The 16,833-nt window shown below is 48.5% G+C and overlaps 1 protein-coding gene across 4 annotated transcripts in view; it reads left to right on the plus strand.

Moving 5' to 3' along the window:
* SRGAP3 (SLIT-ROBO Rho GTPase activating protein 3) overlaps positions 1-16,833 on the plus strand; it is a 245,278-nt gene that overhangs the window by 175,491 nt on the left and 52,954 nt on the right. For all 4 annotated transcript variants that reach the window (XM_046640981.1, XM_046640994.1, XM_046640989.1 and 1 more), the window contains exons 9-11: positions 1,435-1,632; positions 6,107-6,191; positions 13,669-13,696. In XM_046640981.1, the coding sequence (XP_046496937.1) occupies positions 1,435-1,632; positions 6,107-6,191; positions 13,669-13,696 (311 nt within the window). The remainder of the gene's footprint in view (positions 1-1,434; positions 1,633-6,106; positions 6,192-13,668; positions 13,697-16,833) is intronic.

Genomic DNA, 16,833 nt, shown 5'->3' on the forward strand with positions numbered 1-16,833 from the left:
GCTTTGTGTCGCCACAAAGGACAGAGCTGGGATGAACGTGAGGCAGACTTTTGCACAGGATGGGAACGAGTCAAAGCAGGCCCTGGGGAGAGGTTATGTGGAGACAAATTATATAATTGCTTTTCAAACCTGAGAAGAGAGAGGAGATGAACAGAGTGTTTTCTTTCTTTATTTATGCCCTACATCTTCCCCTGAAGTGTTTTAAATTGTTTACATGGAGCAGTATATGGGTAATAATGTTAATGGAATTTAAATTGGAAATCAGGGCCACAGGAAGGAGAATGAAGCAAGTGTCCCTCCGTATAGGCTGCTCAGGGCCATGGGAATGCTTAATGTTGAACCTGAACTTTCTGTCGGGCTATGCTAGAAAGAAGAACTGATTCACTCAACGAGTGTTTATTCCAGTACCATTTATTTAGGTATTTATTAAGCACGCACGGTGCACTAACCACTGTGCTCGCCGCAGACTGATGTGAGTGAACAAGACGACACAGGACCGCCTCTCACGGAGTTTATGTTCTGGTGAGAGAAGGCAGAGAATAGTTAAAACACAGCAACAGGTCAACCAATAAGTGAAGTGAGTATGCAAATATCAGACAGTGATAGGCACTGGGTTGAGAATGGTATGTGGGGGGTGGGGGCTAATGCTCCCAGGAGGTAACATCTGAGTTGAGATCTGAGTGACAAGAAAGCGACTTTGACTGACAATCATTTAACAACGAATGTAGATGAGTTTCTCCTGGGCCGTTTTCGGAATGAGCCTCCATCCAAGGATAGGGTCCGCCATTTGGGCACCGTTCAGTGAGGGGTGTTGTGAGGTCAGGCTCTGCATGTGCGGCCTCCTGGGGGTCCCACTTGACCCCAGGAGAGACACTGGTGTCCTGGAGGACTGACTAGACCGCGTGTGTCTCAGCATCTGTCTTCCTCAAGGTTCTCTTTTCTCGGTCAGCCTTTGGATAGGACTCAGGTGGCAAATAGCTGGAGCGTTCATTCCTGGAGGATGGCCACACACCTTACCCAGACTTTGTCCCTTCCCTTCTCTGGATGAAGCGAACGGAGAGTATTTCTTGTGTTGACCCTCCTCAAGGGACCTGCCTCCATTTGGGGGAGCTAGCTTGGGGCTATATAACTGGGTAAAGAGAAACAAGCTAGAAACTCGAGTTCCTTCCTCATCACAACATTTTCCGAGGTTCTCTCTGGCGGAAGCAATCCAATAAAAGGACTTTATATTGGGCAACCTGGGTTCTCACCCCAGCCAGCTACTTGGCCTTACTTTGCAAATCAATATAATAGGAATGATCACCTTTGTCCTACCTGCCTCCTAGGGGCTTTGTTTATATGGAAGAAACAAAGTAGTGGCTGGGAAGATGACTTGGAGGTGTCAAAGGCATTCTGCGGCTGAAGGGTTTTTGTTGACATGCTGTGTTTCCCTAGGTTAGAAAAACCCTGGATGCCACCATGCAGACCTTACAGGACATGCTGACCGTGGAGGACTTTGACGTCTCCGACGCCTTCCAACACAGTCGATCCACAGAGTCCGTCAAGTCGGCCGCCTCTGAGACTTACATGAGCAAGATCAACATTGCCAAAAGGAGAGCCAACCAGCAGGAAACAGAAATGTTTTATTTTACAGTAAGTGGCCTCCTGCACCCAGAACCCAGGGTCTGTCTGTGACTTTCGGGGAGCAGCTCAAGCTTGTAGGAACCAGCTAAACCACGCGGGTGAGTTAGACCTAAAATTCTTCCAACGTGCTTCTCAAGTCGAGCTGCCTGGCTTGGCTTTGTGAAATGCAGAAAGTGACTTAGCAGTGGGTAGCGTCGGCATTCACCCGGGGTTGATGGTTTTGCAGCTCTCCTGCTCTAGAAAAAAGCCGGAGAGAGAGCTGTCTCCAGTAGGGTGAGAGGAACATGGCTCACAGTGCCCGGGCAAGCCCCGGAACAACCCTGAGGCCATGTGTGTGATTGTCCTGTTGAATTGTCTTAAATTTGGGTGTGGGCTTTGGAAATCGCACCCCCGGTGAGCCCTGCAGATGGCTGGTGAGTTGCCACCCTTCAGTCAAACCCCAGATCACTTCCATCCCACTCGGCCAGGGGCGGGGAGGAACGAGGACGAGCGTGGGGCTTCAGTTCAACACGTGGTCAGGGAACGGAGAATTTTAGGGTTATAAGGGACCTTCCATCTTCTATCTGATGCTTGATCCCATTCAACCATAGCCCTGCCAAAAATTCTTCTGACTCTGCTGGACGCACCCCAGGATTGAAAGCTTCCTCTCCTCCCGCAAACAGCCCTTTTGTTTGGCTTGACACTGGCTAGCGATATTAGAGCCTTTTCCCTTATCTGTGTTATCTTCAAAAATCTGCCTCGCTAGGCTTTCCGGTCACTGATCTTGATTCTGTTCTCTGGGGCGACCCAGAGAGACGCTGATTCTACATGACAGTCTTTGCTGTGGTTGCAGGGAGCTGCATTTTCATTTCTCCAGGCTACACATATCTGATTCTTTCAATCCTGCCTCCTAAGCTTTCATTTTGAGTTGCCTCAGCGTCCTAGGGATTCTCTCCTGAACATGTTCCGTCTGTCGAGGCCTCTTCTAAAGTGAGACCCCCTCAGTGGTCTAACTAGCACAGAAGAGAGCTAAACTTTCACCTCCTTCTACAGTAGGTTGTATGCTCCTTTTCATATGTCCTAAGATCATGCTCATTTTTTTTTTTAAAGTAAGTTAATATTTGAGCTAAGTTAAATCTATGTTCCCTATGTACTGCCATTAAACCAGGCCACCCTCCTCCTGAAGGATGTATAGGCGATGTCTTAGGTAGTTCTTATTTATCACCAGTTAGATTTGCTCTTGATAGATTCAGTTCGTGGCTCCAGCCTGTCAAGATCCTAATCCAGTTGTTCAATGTATATGCTGTCTCTTCAGACCTTGTGGCGTCTGCAGATTCACTGAGCATGGCTTCTGTACCTTAAAGCTTGTCAATAAAAAAACTAATGGGTATGGCAGGGCCAAGGCCAAAGACAGAGTTGTTCAAAACATGCCTCTAGACTGATGCTGATCCACGAATCAGCATTTCAGGCTGTGGTCATTCAACCAGTCACAGGCCCACCCAGTTCTAACATCCAGCTCCATCCTGTGAGAGGCCTTGTCAAATCCTTTCTCAAAAACCAATAGTTGACACATATTGCATTTCCTTCATCAACAGTCTTTGACTTTGTTGTTTTCAAGAAAGAAGACAAAGCTAGCTTAGCAAATCAGCCTATACCGATTTCTGGGGTTCCCCACTTCTACTGGGGACCTGCTGTCTTTGCAAAGAAAATTTGTGGCTTACAAAGATAAGTGAGGAGTGCACATGAGTATTCATCCACTTTGGCAGCAGAAGCAAAGAAATCTGGGTGGCAGAAGCAGAGAAGGGGTCCAGTCTGCTTGAAAGTAAAAGACAGAATTCACAGGACCGGCCTGGTGGCATAGTGGTTAAGTTTGTGTGCTCTGCTTTGGTGGCCTGGGGTTTGCGGGTTTGGATCTCGGGCGTGGACCTACAACCAGTCATCAAGCCATGCTGTGACAGCATCCCACATACAAAATAGAGGAAGATTGGCACAGATGTTAGCTCAGGGACAATCTTCCTCGCCAAAAAAAAAAAAAAAAAAACAAACCCATATACACACACACACACATTTAAAAAAAAGACAGAATTCAGCAACATCCATGATTAAGGTTCATAGATGTTATATTTTAATCTTAATATTCAATTTATCAACCTGGTTGGCTAGTACACCTCATGACTTGTGTTGTGACATTATTTTAGGTATTTTTAAGGGCATAATATTCCTTTTACTGCATCCATACCATTTGATGGCATTCTCCCCTTCATGGGTCTCATGTGACGCCTGCGTGAAGCTTGGAAGAATTGGGCAGAGTCCATGGACCCCAGAGCCTGGGGTGTACTTCACACTGACCAGTGAACAACCCACCAAGGCGTGAGTTCCGTGTTTGGGATCAGAGCTTCAGCTACTGGGGCAGCAAGGCACGTGGAGAAAATACCTCCTTATTCCTCAGCTCTGCTTGTTGTGATGAGTTCTTAAACATGTGATAAAATCAGGGGGTGTTATTACTGGAAGCATCCAGAGAGAGCCTCTAGGTGAGTAGGTATCAAACTGAAATGTGCATTTGAATCGTGTGGGAAGCTGGTTAGACACATGGGTTCCCAGACTACCACCCTTGCGAGGTGGGCCCTGGAAATGGGAACACTGCTGGCCTCTGCGGTGCCCTCAGATGAAAATAAGGGGTCGGGCTCGCAGTATTGCAGAGCAGGAAGGTGCCTTGTGACCCTCTCCCCGGCTGGGTAGGAGGCCACACCTGGAGAAACACCAAGTCATTTCACCCCGAGGGGGCAGAGAGGCCCTGAAATGTTCAGTCACCTGCCACTCACTGAGTGGCTGCAGCTCCCAGCTTCTGTCTCCTTCTGGGGAGCACGGGAGTGACAATGCTTCCCCCATTTGCTGTCCGAGATTGTGGTGAGGACAAAATGCATGTTTGAAAATTGTCAAGTTCTCTACAGATACAAGGGAGAGTGATGCTTAACAACCCAGGGACAAGGTCCTAGGAGCTTAAGGACCATGGCCAAGGAGAGGGGACACCACACCCTCCCACTGGCTCAGCCATTCCCGAGCCCTCCGAGGTGGGGCCAGGGTGAAGGACCCCAGTCTTATCTGTGCACATGTCACTGCTCCACCCCATGGGCGTGCACCCTACACCCTATACCCGTCTTCAACTGGGAGATGCTGATGTTCCAGACGCTCCTTTACAGGTCTTATTGGGGTGTCCTGAGCCTCTGTAGCTCACTTCGTGGCTCCTCTGCACCCCTTTCTGAGCATTCTGGCTGGGGTGATAGAATGGGTTTCTCCTGAGAACGTGGCTGGCAGATTTGGGGCCATCACCCACCCCCGTGCCTTCATTCTCAGGGCTGTTGCAATTGCCATTCCGGCTGCTTAGAGCACTCCTTCCCCGGGTGCCCACACGGCCCTTCCTCACCGACTTCAGGCCTTGGCTCAAATGTCAGCTTTGCCACGAGGTCCACCCTGACGCCTAGGCCCCCGTCCCTGCCTTATTTTCATCCGTAGCATTCACCACCATCTGACCAATTGTGTATGTTACTGACTTTTATCGTTAGCTTCTTGTCTCTCTCCCTACTCTGCCACATCCGCCCCACCAGGTCAGGGAGTCAGCTAAATTTCTCAGTGCTGACTATATACCAAGCACAGCTGCAGGCACTGGGGATCCAGCCATGAACTGGGCATGGCTGGCACCTAGGGCCGCTCAAGTCCAGCCAAGGCAGGCCACGCTCTGGGCTTGTGTTTCGGTGATGCTGAGTGGGTGGCCGGTGAGGGAAGCTGGCACCTGTGCAGAGGTGTGGCTGAGGCCTGGCTGAACTGGGGGAGGTAGCTGCCACCTCTTCTGGATGGCCCCCTCGACGCTCCTCTGAACTGCATTGTGCTTGTCTGGACCCCTGAACTAGAGGCAGCCTGGGGACCTTGGGAAAGTCGCTTCCCTGTGCCAGCCTCACCTGTCTCTTCTGTAAAAAGAAGAAAATCGTATCCCCCAGTGCAGTTCAGGTTATTTTAATCGGACCGTCTCGAGGGGCCTGCACAGCCCGTCCTCCTTCAGAGCTGGGCCAGATGAAAGACAGACTTGTTCCGAGGCTCCTCTCTGACTGATGGGATAAAGCGCTCTGCGTGCCCCCAGGGGCGGTTCCCATCGTTATTGCTGTCGGCCCTGAAGCCCAGAGAGGAGCTTTGAAAACCAAAGAAGCCCTCCCCTGGGAGCTCCCGCCATCCTCACCCGGCAGAAGCACCCTTCGCTGCTCCCCTGAGCTTCCTTTGTGTTCCCGAAACCGACCCGAAATGCCTGGAGCTCTCAGAGGACCCGACAGCTGGGCTCGGCAGAGCCGGGGGCCTGATGGAGAAGCACAGAGGCCCCCCTCTGCCCCACGCCAGGTCCAGGAGGGAGGCGCCGTCTCCTTTTGACCTCCCTGCCCTGGCGGGCCGTTCCAGAGGCAGAGACGGGAGGATTCAGGCCTGCAGTCTGTAATGTCCTTGTGCCTGTGTCTTACAGAAATTTAAAGAATATGTGAACGGCAGTAACCTCATCACTAAGCTGCAGGCCAAGCACGACTTGCTCAAGCAGACCCTGGGTGAAGGTGAGTCGGGTGGCGCAGGCCTGTGATGAGGGGCTGCCTCCCCCACTGGGTTTTGTTGTGGCCCCTTGAGCTGTTTCAGCTTGAGACATCGGGCACTTGGCAGAACCAGGCCTGGTACCGGAGCTGCCCTCCAGGACGGGGCGGGCTGGTACAGTCTGTAGTCTACAGCCCTGGTTCAGATGCTGAGAGGGTCCAGTCTGGCTGCAGAAAATACGGGGCAAGCACACATCTTAGTTTAGGTTGTGGGGAGGGTCCAAGGCAAAGTGATAGAAGGGTCCACAATAGGTAGGGGGTGGGAATTCAGGAACACAGGGGTCCACACTGATGCTTCTCAGCAGATCTACTTACCAGGAATACTATCGGAGTGCCTGGCTAGGATTCTAGGTCCAAAAAAGAAAAATCCAGATGTGTAAGGCAGGGTTTGGTCCTTGAGGACCTGGGGACTAGGCTTAAATCTACCCAAAGACTTCCAGCGATGGTTGGAATAAAATCCCAATTGCTCTTATGACACACAAGGCCTTATGTCATTTGACCTCCGCCTGCTTCCCTGACCTCATACCATTCTCCACTCCCTTACTGTGCTCCAGCCACACTGAGCTCCTTTCTGCCCTTCAAAATTCATGGAGCTTATTCCTGCCCCAGGGCCTTTGCATCTGCTGTTCCCTCTGCCTGGAGTGCTCTTACCCTAGATCTCTGTATGGATGGCTCCTTATCCTTCAGCTGTCAGCACAGATATCACTTTCTCCACCAGCCTCTCCTTGCCACCCAACCTCATGGAATCACCACCTCTGTTCCAAAACACTTTCTGTTTGGTTTTCTTCCTTTCGCTCATCATCATGTGAAATCATCCTGTTTTATCCAGTTCATTTGCTTATTGTCTTTGGTCATGCTCCCACGCCCAGCAGTATCATATCTTCAACCTGAGTGGGGACTTCCTGGCTTATTTTACCTACCACTTTATCTCCCATGCCTAGTACAGTGCCTGGCTCAGAGTAGGCACTCAGTTAATAGTGACTGAATGAATGTTGAATGGAAAGGTCACCAGGGCGTGAACTCAGCCCCAAGGGCACGGATGGTTTGCAGCAAGTCCTGGTGTGAGGCTCGGCTGTGAGGGGAGCAGCTGAGCTGGGGTTTCTGAAGCTGCTGGGCCCTGCTTGGAGTATCATGAGCCCCACATCCAGATACATTCTTCTGTTCTGTTTGGAAAGGGCTGTTGGCTGAAGGATGTGCTCCACTGAAAGGAAAAGGACCCAGGATCCAGGAAATAGGGGCCAACATGAGAGAGATGAAGGGAATTTCTAAGGTGATGATGCCGGTAGATCCCAAGATGACAGATGGAAGCAGGCCTGGGATCACCCAGGAGTTTTCGGGGAAGGAGGAGCTTGACAGGACGAGAGCTGTGCTGGGGGCTGGCGCTCGTTGGCCGGCGAGGGTTTGTTGTCCACAGCACGTCCTTGCCCCTCTCTGGATCACTGTCTTCTCCCTGTGGGTGCACTGTCCAGTGGCTGTGCTCTGGCCACACGAGTCCTCCCTGATACCGTCCTCTCGGCGGCCATCAAGGAGGCTGCTGGGATCTGCAGGTGCTTGGCATTTGTGAGCCCCATGCTTTAGAGGAAACGGTGAGAAATTAAACCATTTCCCATCCCGAGGCACTTGTAGTGTAGCTGGGAGACAACTCATGAATTCATGAAAAATTAAATAGCGATAACACTGTCACATAGAAATACTGGGTGAATTGCCAGGTGAACAGCACAGACTCGGAGGGCTGTGAATCAGGAGAGGAAGGGATCAGCATGGGCCCAGGAGTGCTGGGAAGGTTTTCAAGCAGGAGGAATAACCAGGGCTTTAAGGCTAATACCGAGGGAATTTTTTCAATCGACTTTATTGACATATAATGTATATATAATAAAGCACACCCATTTTATGTGTAGAATCCCTTTTGACAAACATATACACACGGGTATAACCAGCACCACTCAAATCAAGATACAGCACATCCCCGCCACACCCACAGTTCCCTTGTGCCCCTTTGCAGTCAGTCCCCCCATCTCTACCCCAAGCAACCACTGATCTGACTTCTGTCACCATAGTTGAGTTTTTGTGTTCCAGCCGGTGAGAGCTGGAGAACTTCGGGGTTGATGGAAAGGCTCTATGTCCTGATTTGGGGGGTGTTTATGCGTAGGTGTATACATTTGTCCAAACTCACTGACTAGGTTGTAAGGGTGGGGAAGAGTGAGTTGCAAGGAGCTTTTTCTTCATTCCCCTCCCTGCCATCCAAATTCTACTCATCCTGACATTTTGGTACTGGGCCAGGTGAGTGGGGCAGGAGTGTGGGTAACAGAGGGAACCAAAACAGCAAGAATGGAGAGAAAATGAAGAGCCAGAAAGTTCTAAAGAGGAGCTCGCGTGAGTGTATAATGGAGGCAGCTTCCACAGCTAGCATTAAAGAGGAGGATCCATTTTTACGGTCAGGGGAGTGGGGGCTGGGGCTGTTTCTCATGAGCTGTGTAACAGAAAGCGAGTCCCTGTGAGTTGGTGGCTACTTGTATTTTCGAAATCAGATGCCCTGGATTTAGAAAACTAGATGTTCTTTTAAAAAATAAGATCCTGGATGAGAAAGTGCCTCTCTCCAGCTCCCCCATGAGGGCTGTCAGATGCAACCTTTTATTACTGCCCTTGTCTGAATGGCCTTAATGAAATAATACTAATAATTAGTTTTGGTTGGCGTAACTCCTGACCCATTTGGTCTTCCAAGTTCCTTTAGCCTTCAGCTACACCTTGCTCTGAGATGTGGTTTACCAGTCCTTCTTCTAAGTTTTGAGCTGAACAGCAACAAAAAACTGCAGGAAAATGCAGCTTCAGACGTACAAGGGCGGCTAAGAAAGAGTCATCTGGAAGACTCTCCATCGTCCTGCTTTCTAGGAAGCCAGCAGTGGAAAAGCCACGGGCTTCTTTCATAACCAGGATGGGTCTTGTTAGACTAGTCATTTCTGGGAAGGTTTTCTTCTCGTGTCTTTGTTTTACTTTGTTTTTTAATAAACTCGTTGTTTTAGAATAGTTTTAGATTTACAGAAAATTTGCAAAGATAGTACAGAGTTCCCACATACTCCACATCCAATTTCCCCTATTTTTAATATCTTCATCTTACATGCGTATGGTATATTTGTCACTATTAATGAATATCGATACATGATTATTCGCTAAAGTTAAAAATTACTGAAAAAACTGAAGCTGAGACTAAATCTTCAGTCATTTTTGTATCCCCATGGCAGGCTAGGTGTATGTGGATTCTAGCGCATTGGGAGAATTGGTTCTCCTGGGTGATAAAGTTCTTGCCTGTTGGGTAAAGGGGGGCATGAGAAACTTGAGCAAGCCAAAGACAGCTCAGAATCTTGGCTAATTCATTCTTCTGGTGTCAACAAATGGTTCACCTACCTGCACATATGGACCCTTCCAGTCAGTAGAGCTACCTAAGAGTGGGGCTAGGGTAGTCACACCCGCATCCATGGCCTGTCATGTTGTCTCAGGGCTCTGTTGTATTGAGAGGGACAATCTGGAAATCTTGAAAACAGGTGAGAAATATGGGGCCAGGCAGAATATTTTGACTGGCTTCTTTTTTTTTTTTTAATGAAATGAAGTATCATGTGCCTCAGTTTCCCTCAAGTACTCTTTTGACAGCATGGCTCAAAGAAACCACAGGTTAGAGGAAGCGTGGAATCTTTTGGGCCACTTTTTCTTAGAAGCAAATTTTTGAACATGACTGACCCCAGACACACAAGTCAGAAAGCTCCCAGGTACCCTGCAAATTGGCATTCCTAGTTAGAAATGTCACTGCCGCATCTTGGGAACAAGAGCTCACAGCCGTATACGCCCTTGGCTGTCGCTATGTCGTTTAATTGGCCAGAGGATTCTCAGTTTATCATCATCTCTCAGTCTTAGCTCTCTGACCTTTTTATTGCTGTGGGTAGTCTGTGAGCTCCGGGGTTTATACCCAGGATACGAGTGGCTTTTCAATTTACTCTGGCCCCTCAAGGATGAATAGTGCATTGTCTGTAAAAGGGATGGGACATAACCTTTTCAGGCCAAGATTTAATAGCCCATTACAGAGCAAAACGTCCACCAGGACCAGACAGTCTGACCTTCTAGAAAATGAGCCACCAACTATAAAATATTTTTTTTTTAAATCCAAACAGATCTCAGAAGGTAAAGGGCAGAGCATTTTTTTATTTCTGCTGTTTGTTAGAATTTGAGACAATTTATTCCAAAAGATGTTGGTAATGGGGTTCTTGAGGGCTGGAATGTGAGTCTAAAGCTGAAGGAGAATCTATGAGATGCTTTGCCAGAGGCAAGTCTGCTCGGAGTATGTTCTGACGTTCCACTCCAGGACCTAAACCCTTTCATTCCTACCTCCCGCTTCTTCCCTCCCTGCCCCTGGCCATCCGTTCATCTGTCCATCTGTCTATCTAGAAGCCCAGGTGCTGTGCTCAGCCAGGACTGGGGGTACAGTGTATACAAGAGAGAAAAAGTTCCTGCCCTCATGGGGAAGAGAGACCTCAAACAGTAAACAAACTATCAAGTAAAGAATTATAACTGTGATAAGTGGCATGGATGGGAAAGCTGGGCTCAGACAGAGAACAATTGTGCACATAGGGGTGTGAGGGGGGACCTGCTTTAGGCTGGGTGATCAGAGAGGCCTCAGAGCGGAAGTGATGTTTAAGCTGAGACTGAAGGATGAGAAGGCCCCAGCTACATGAAAAACTGGGGAAGGCTGTCAGGGGCAGAGGGGGTAGCACATGCAAAGGTGAGAGGGATGTGGGAGTTAGCATTAAGGAAGGGCAGTGTGACTAGGCTGTAGTGAGCACATGGAGGAGTGGGCAATTTTGGAACCAGGAGGCGGCGGAGCAGGTCCCCTTTGTAAGTCAGGGTTGCACAGTTGACTGCAGCCCTAACGAAACCATATGTTTTATAGTCAATGCAGGCCATTGGCTCGCCCCTGTCACGGGCCGCCACGAGCTCCGACTTGGGGTCTTGGGTCTACATGAAAATTTAACTCAAACTCATGTCTGATAGGATTTTGCCCCGGAGCCCATACACGCAATCAAATTAAGCAGAACAAATTTGTCTGTTTTACCTAACTTTTCTCTTTTCCTGCTTTGGTCTTTGGCTGCAATTCAACAAACTGCAGTCACTTTTGTAACTGCTTGTGGCTTTGGTTAGGAATTAAGGAATTGTATGTTGATTCACCCCAAGTTCTATTTTCAGACCTCTGTGACTCTCTTCCTCCCCCCATTTCTCTCCCCAGCCCCATCCAGCATTGTTTTCTGTAGAGAAAATAAATGCTCGGTTCTTTCTTTTAAAGAGTTGCTGCACGTGATGCTGAATGGGATTCTGGAGTTGAGAGCTATGCTGTCCAGTGTGGTGGCCATGAGCCACATGTGGGTATTGAACACTTGAAACATGGCCAGTCTGATCTGAGATGTGTAAAATGAACACCAGATTTCAGAGTTAGTACGATATGTATATAAATATATATATTTACACATATATAAATATATATCCATATATAATAAATAGATGTATCCATATATAAAAACATCTTAATTTTTTATATTGATACATATTGAAATGCTAATATTTTTGATATTTTAGGTTAAATACATTATTGAAATTAATCTCCACTGTTTCTCTTTACTTTTTGTAATGTGGCTACTAGGAATTGTGGCTTGCATTATACTTCCTATTGGAGAGCACTGGCCTGGAGGCTCTCACGGCACCATAACAGGAATGAAGTACTGAGTCAGGCTCTATGGATAAACCTCAAGAGCATTATGCTAAGTGAAAGCAGCCAAAATGCAGAAGACCACACATCGCATGATTCCATTTTTATGAAATGTCCAGAATCAGCAACTCTATGGAGACAGAGTGGATTAGTGGTTGGATTAGAAGAGGGAGTGACTGTCAATTGGCACAAGGGATCTTTCTTGTGTGATGGCAATGTTCTAAAGTTGAACTGTGGTGACGGTTGCAGAATTTTGAATATTTACTAAAAATAAACTACAAATGGGTGGATTTTATGCTATGTAAATTATACCTCAATAAAGCTGTTAAAAATAAAAGAGGGCAGTGATTTGAGTCTGGAATTCCAGGGAAATGTACCATCTGGAGATAAGATTAGGGAGCCCTCAGTAAGCATCTGAGATCACCTAGAGAGAGTGCGTAGAAAGAGAAGAGAAGATCTGGGTAGGCATCCTGGGGGCATGCCAACATTTAGAGGTTAGAGGATGGGGAGATGAGGATCAGACAGCAAGAGAAACTGAGGAATGACCAGTAGGACAGGAAGGATACCTGGAAAATGTGGAATTATGCCAATCAAGAGGAGAAAGCTTTATAAGAAGAAGGGAGTAATTACCCGAGTTGATGATGCTGAGAAGTCAGATAAGAGCAGAGAAGACATTGGGTTCAGCCACACAGAACTGTTTCCATGGAGTGGTGAGGACAGGGGCCAACTGCAATGGAGTGAGGGGCGAATCAGAGAGGAGGAAGCAACAGTGCTTTTAGACATCTCCTTCAGGAAATTTCGCTGTAAAGGAGAGCTGAGAAATGAGGATGTAGTTAGAGAAATGGGGTCATGGGGAGATTTAAAAGCTAGGGTATACGTATCCAGAACATGTTGATATGCTGATGAAAATGACCCAGAAGGGAGGAGATTGAAGATATGAGAGACATGGGAGGCACAGGCAGAAACAGAGCCCTCGAGAAGGGCGGAGGAGGTGGGACCAGAGCACATTCAAAGCTCTGGGCTTTGGCAGAAGTAGGATGCTTCCTCCAGAGCACCCTGTGGGGGGAGAGGGGGCGGGAGCAGGTGCAGGTAGGTGGCTGGGTCTCACGGAGACACTCTGAGACCTGTTTTACTGATTTTCTTTTCCAGGGAAGGAAGTGAGAAGGTCTTCAGCCAAGAATAAAGGCATGGGGATGAAAGGCTAGCAGGGTTGAGGAACTAGAAGAAGCTGTCTTATGTCTGGTGCCCTTCAGGGCGGGGCCTATGACAGGTGCTCAGTAAACCTTGGTTGAGGTACAGCAGTGCACGAGTCCTTGAGCTTTGCTCTGCACAGAAGGGATCGCCTGGGGTGCTTGTGCAGATGCAGGTTCCTGGGTTCTTAGCTCAGAGATTCTGAGTCAGGAGGACCACGGAAGAGCCAAGGAATCTGCATTTTTAACAAGAGCCCCGGATGATTCTGATGCAAGTGGTCAGCAGGCTGTAGTTTGAGAATCATTGGAAAAAATGTATGTGGACAATATAAAATGAAATGTATGGGAGGCCCTGGGGATTTAATAAGACTCAGTTCTTTCCAACAGACCATACCGTAGGCATAATTAGATGTCCCATTTCACATTTTTTTTTTGTTTTTAGAAAAAGATGAATGTTCTCGAGTTAAAACAACAACAAGTAAACCTCAATGTATACTTTTCTTTCCAGGGGAGAGAGCAGAATGCGGCACAACCAGGTAAGAGCCGGGGAGCTTGTTTTCTTTCACCTGCTGCCTGGGGTGGGGAGTGGGATGAGGTGGGAGGAGCAGGAGAGGCGGGAAGGTGGGCAGACAGACCTGCTGAGAGCTCCGAGATGCTGGGCTGTTCCTAGAGTGGGACAGCTCTTCACCAACGTCCCTGCGGGTTGGCGTGGCTGTGCTCAGAGGGGAGGCAAATGCAGTGTTCGGGCTGCTCTGCTTTTTCTAGCCTTCGACTGGTGAAGCCACGCCCCCTCAGGCGTGGTGGAGGGGGTGGCTTTCGTGGTCAGTGGGGTATCCCCCTCGCATTTCCCCGCCCCTTCGCGCTGTCCATTGGGTGGACATACATACATTGCAGAGTGGCTGCGGGCAACCAGCGGAGGCCAGAGGCTGTGGGGTAGCTGTTGACCTGACTCCCCATCTGTTACATGGCTGCTGAGCAAAACACCCAGCCCCGGCGTGGGGCCAGCCTAGGCTCCCCATTTGCCAAGGCTTTGGATTTGGCTCGTATCGCACACATCTGGGCATACGCATGCGCATCTCAACATTTGTGCCCGCTGCCCGCACCCTGGCTTCAGACCTCACAGGCCCTTGGATGGACTGGTGGCCGACTCCCTTGCTGGGAGAGTAACACACGGGCACCTTCTGCTTTCTTTCCAGCTTGCTCGACATTACCCTTTGCGCTTTCCCCTCTGCAGACCAGAGCCAGTGAACACTTTCCACTCGGCAGCGGATAGCTGATGGGCTTTCTTTCAGCAACTGCACCTTTCCTCCACTTTCAGAGAGTTTAGATCCATAAGCAGCCCTGTCGCTGTCGGGGTGGTTCCTCGAGCCAGCCGTGTCCCAGTTCCCAGCAGTAGCTATCCCCTGCCCAACGTGAGTTCAGCCAGTGGCCTCTCAGCCTGCACTTTTCTCTGGTGTGGCAGTTGAGAGCTGCCTTTTGGCCCAATGACCCAATGACATCCTTTCCCCACAAATTCTTCCCAGTGGCCCAGAATCCTGGAAAGCTGTCATACTTGGCAGGAGAGAGAAGAACCCTCAACTCTCTCCTGCTCATCTGGAAGGGAGTTGCTGGGAAGCGTCCTGGAAAGCTCTGGGGCTTTCAGTTTGCTGGGCCCAGGATGGGGGAGACTCAGGGCTCTCCAGAAGCTTAGCCTGTGCAGGGGTTCCTCTGGGCCCCAGCAGTCTGGGAACATCCAGGTGATTCATGATGCCAAGCGAGGACCTTCCAGCACATGGGGCAGCAGATGTGCAGGGTCAGTTTCTAAGAACCTTTTAGAAACAAACTCCTTATTTATTTATTTTCTGGCAAGAGGATGGTGTCATAGTCCCAAAACAACAGAAGCCACATTTTACACCAAAGTCTGCAAATAGTAAAACAGATGGGGGACGGATGGAGCCGTCCCTTCCTCCCTCCTAGTTCCTAGAACTTATGTGGGGGAAAACGGTTCCAGCAGACTGCAGGAGAGGCCTCTAATCAAACCCTTGGCCACGTCCCAGGTCTTCCTCAGAGAAAAGTTGAGGGTTTTTTGTTTGTTTGTTTTTGTCTTTTTAGATAAAGGCCTCTGAGATGTTGTCTTTCCACACCCTCTTTGACTTAGGGCCTGGGAAATCCAAGCTAGGTTACAGACCTCCCACTTGGATATGCTGCATTATGCTGCACACGTAGCCATCTGCACTCGGGCCCTTGGCCAAGGTCAAAGGCAACTTTGTCAGTAAACTAAAAGCTTCCCGTTACTTCCAAAAATCATTTTTTTCACTTGTGCAGTGCATCGCCAACTTGGAAGTGGTTTTAAAATAAATCTTAAAGGCCCGGGGTGAGAGGGGTGCTATGGCTTTCTGTATGTTCCGTAGTTTCCTGCCCAAGGTTGGTGTCATTTGGATGGTCATTTGAGCAGGTCCCCTTAGCCAAGTTGCTGCTGGCTGTGTATAGACAGACCAATTTTTTGCACATAGGCTGCAACACATTATATTTTTTCTCACACTTAAGAACCTTAGAATAGCCCAGATTCATAATAACCGTGTAAGTAGGCCAACCAGATGCAATAATGCACTTGAAAAGTGTGTGGTAAATGGCAAAGCCAGATGCAAACGTAAGGTTTGGTTATGGTTACTCAGACTAAAGACTGGCTTCCCTAACCCAGGTTGACTTGCCCCTGTGGTCTGGATTAGCAGTGAAATCACTTGAGATTTCTTGTCCAAACAGATGCAGCCTGACATGCACCCACACACAGCCTCCGAGAGCCTGACCACCATTGAACTGCCGCCATCTTGGATGTTGACACCCATGTCTGTTGGGTTGTCTAGGGAAAATTTTAATCACCATCCTTTTGGTCACAGAATAATTTTGAGGACAATTCCTGTGTTGCCAATGTATGTTAATTTTCCTATTGGTTCAAAGGCAGAAAGGGGACATTGGTCTCTGGTTTCTCTTTCTTCCTCTCCGTGGCTTTCTCTGTTCCTATTTTCCCTGCCTCTTTCTCTCTCTTTCTTTCCTTTTTGCTCTGCAACTGAGCAGCAGAAGAGATGGAAGGCTTAGGCTGCCCCACTTTCCTTGGCTGAGCTGCCCCCCTGCTCCCCACTTTGTGCCCCACCCAGCACTTCAGTAAGTCGGTCTCGATTTGATGTCCTGCAAAGTTGGGATAGCTACGTTTCCTTGTCAGAGATTCCGGTCAGTGCACAGAGCACCACACAGAGAAAGAAATCCCTCTGTGATTTGAACAGCCCTTTGCCTTGTGGATTGGGCAGGAGACATGGGAAAAAGCATCCTATTTTCCCTTTAGTCCATTTTGTAAACTTAAAGAGAGAAAAATCCTTAGGATTTATTAAGGAAACCCTCCAGCTGGGCACCCTAGATTTTTTGATATTGGGTGTCCAACATCTGCATTAAGAGTCTCCACTCTTGCTGGCCAATTTAATAGATAATTTAATGCTACTGCTGGATGTTCTGAGATAAAGTCAACTTCCCAATTACATATTCACACTAGAATCTTAAGTAGTCTTCCTACTGAGTAGCTTAATTCTATCCCCAGCCTCAATCACATATTATCTGTGTGACCTTGGGCAAGTTTCTTAGTCTCTCATGGGCTCATTTGCCTTACGTTTTAAGTGGGTTTAATAATTCTTGCCTACCTCAC

The sequence above is a fragment of the Equus quagga genome, chromosome 1, assembly GCF_021613505.1.
Source record: "Equus quagga isolate Etosha38 chromosome 1, UCLA_HA_Equagga_1.0, whole genome shotgun sequence".
Classification (NCBI taxonomy): Eukaryota; Metazoa; Chordata; class Mammalia; order Perissodactyla; family Equidae; genus Equus; species Equus quagga.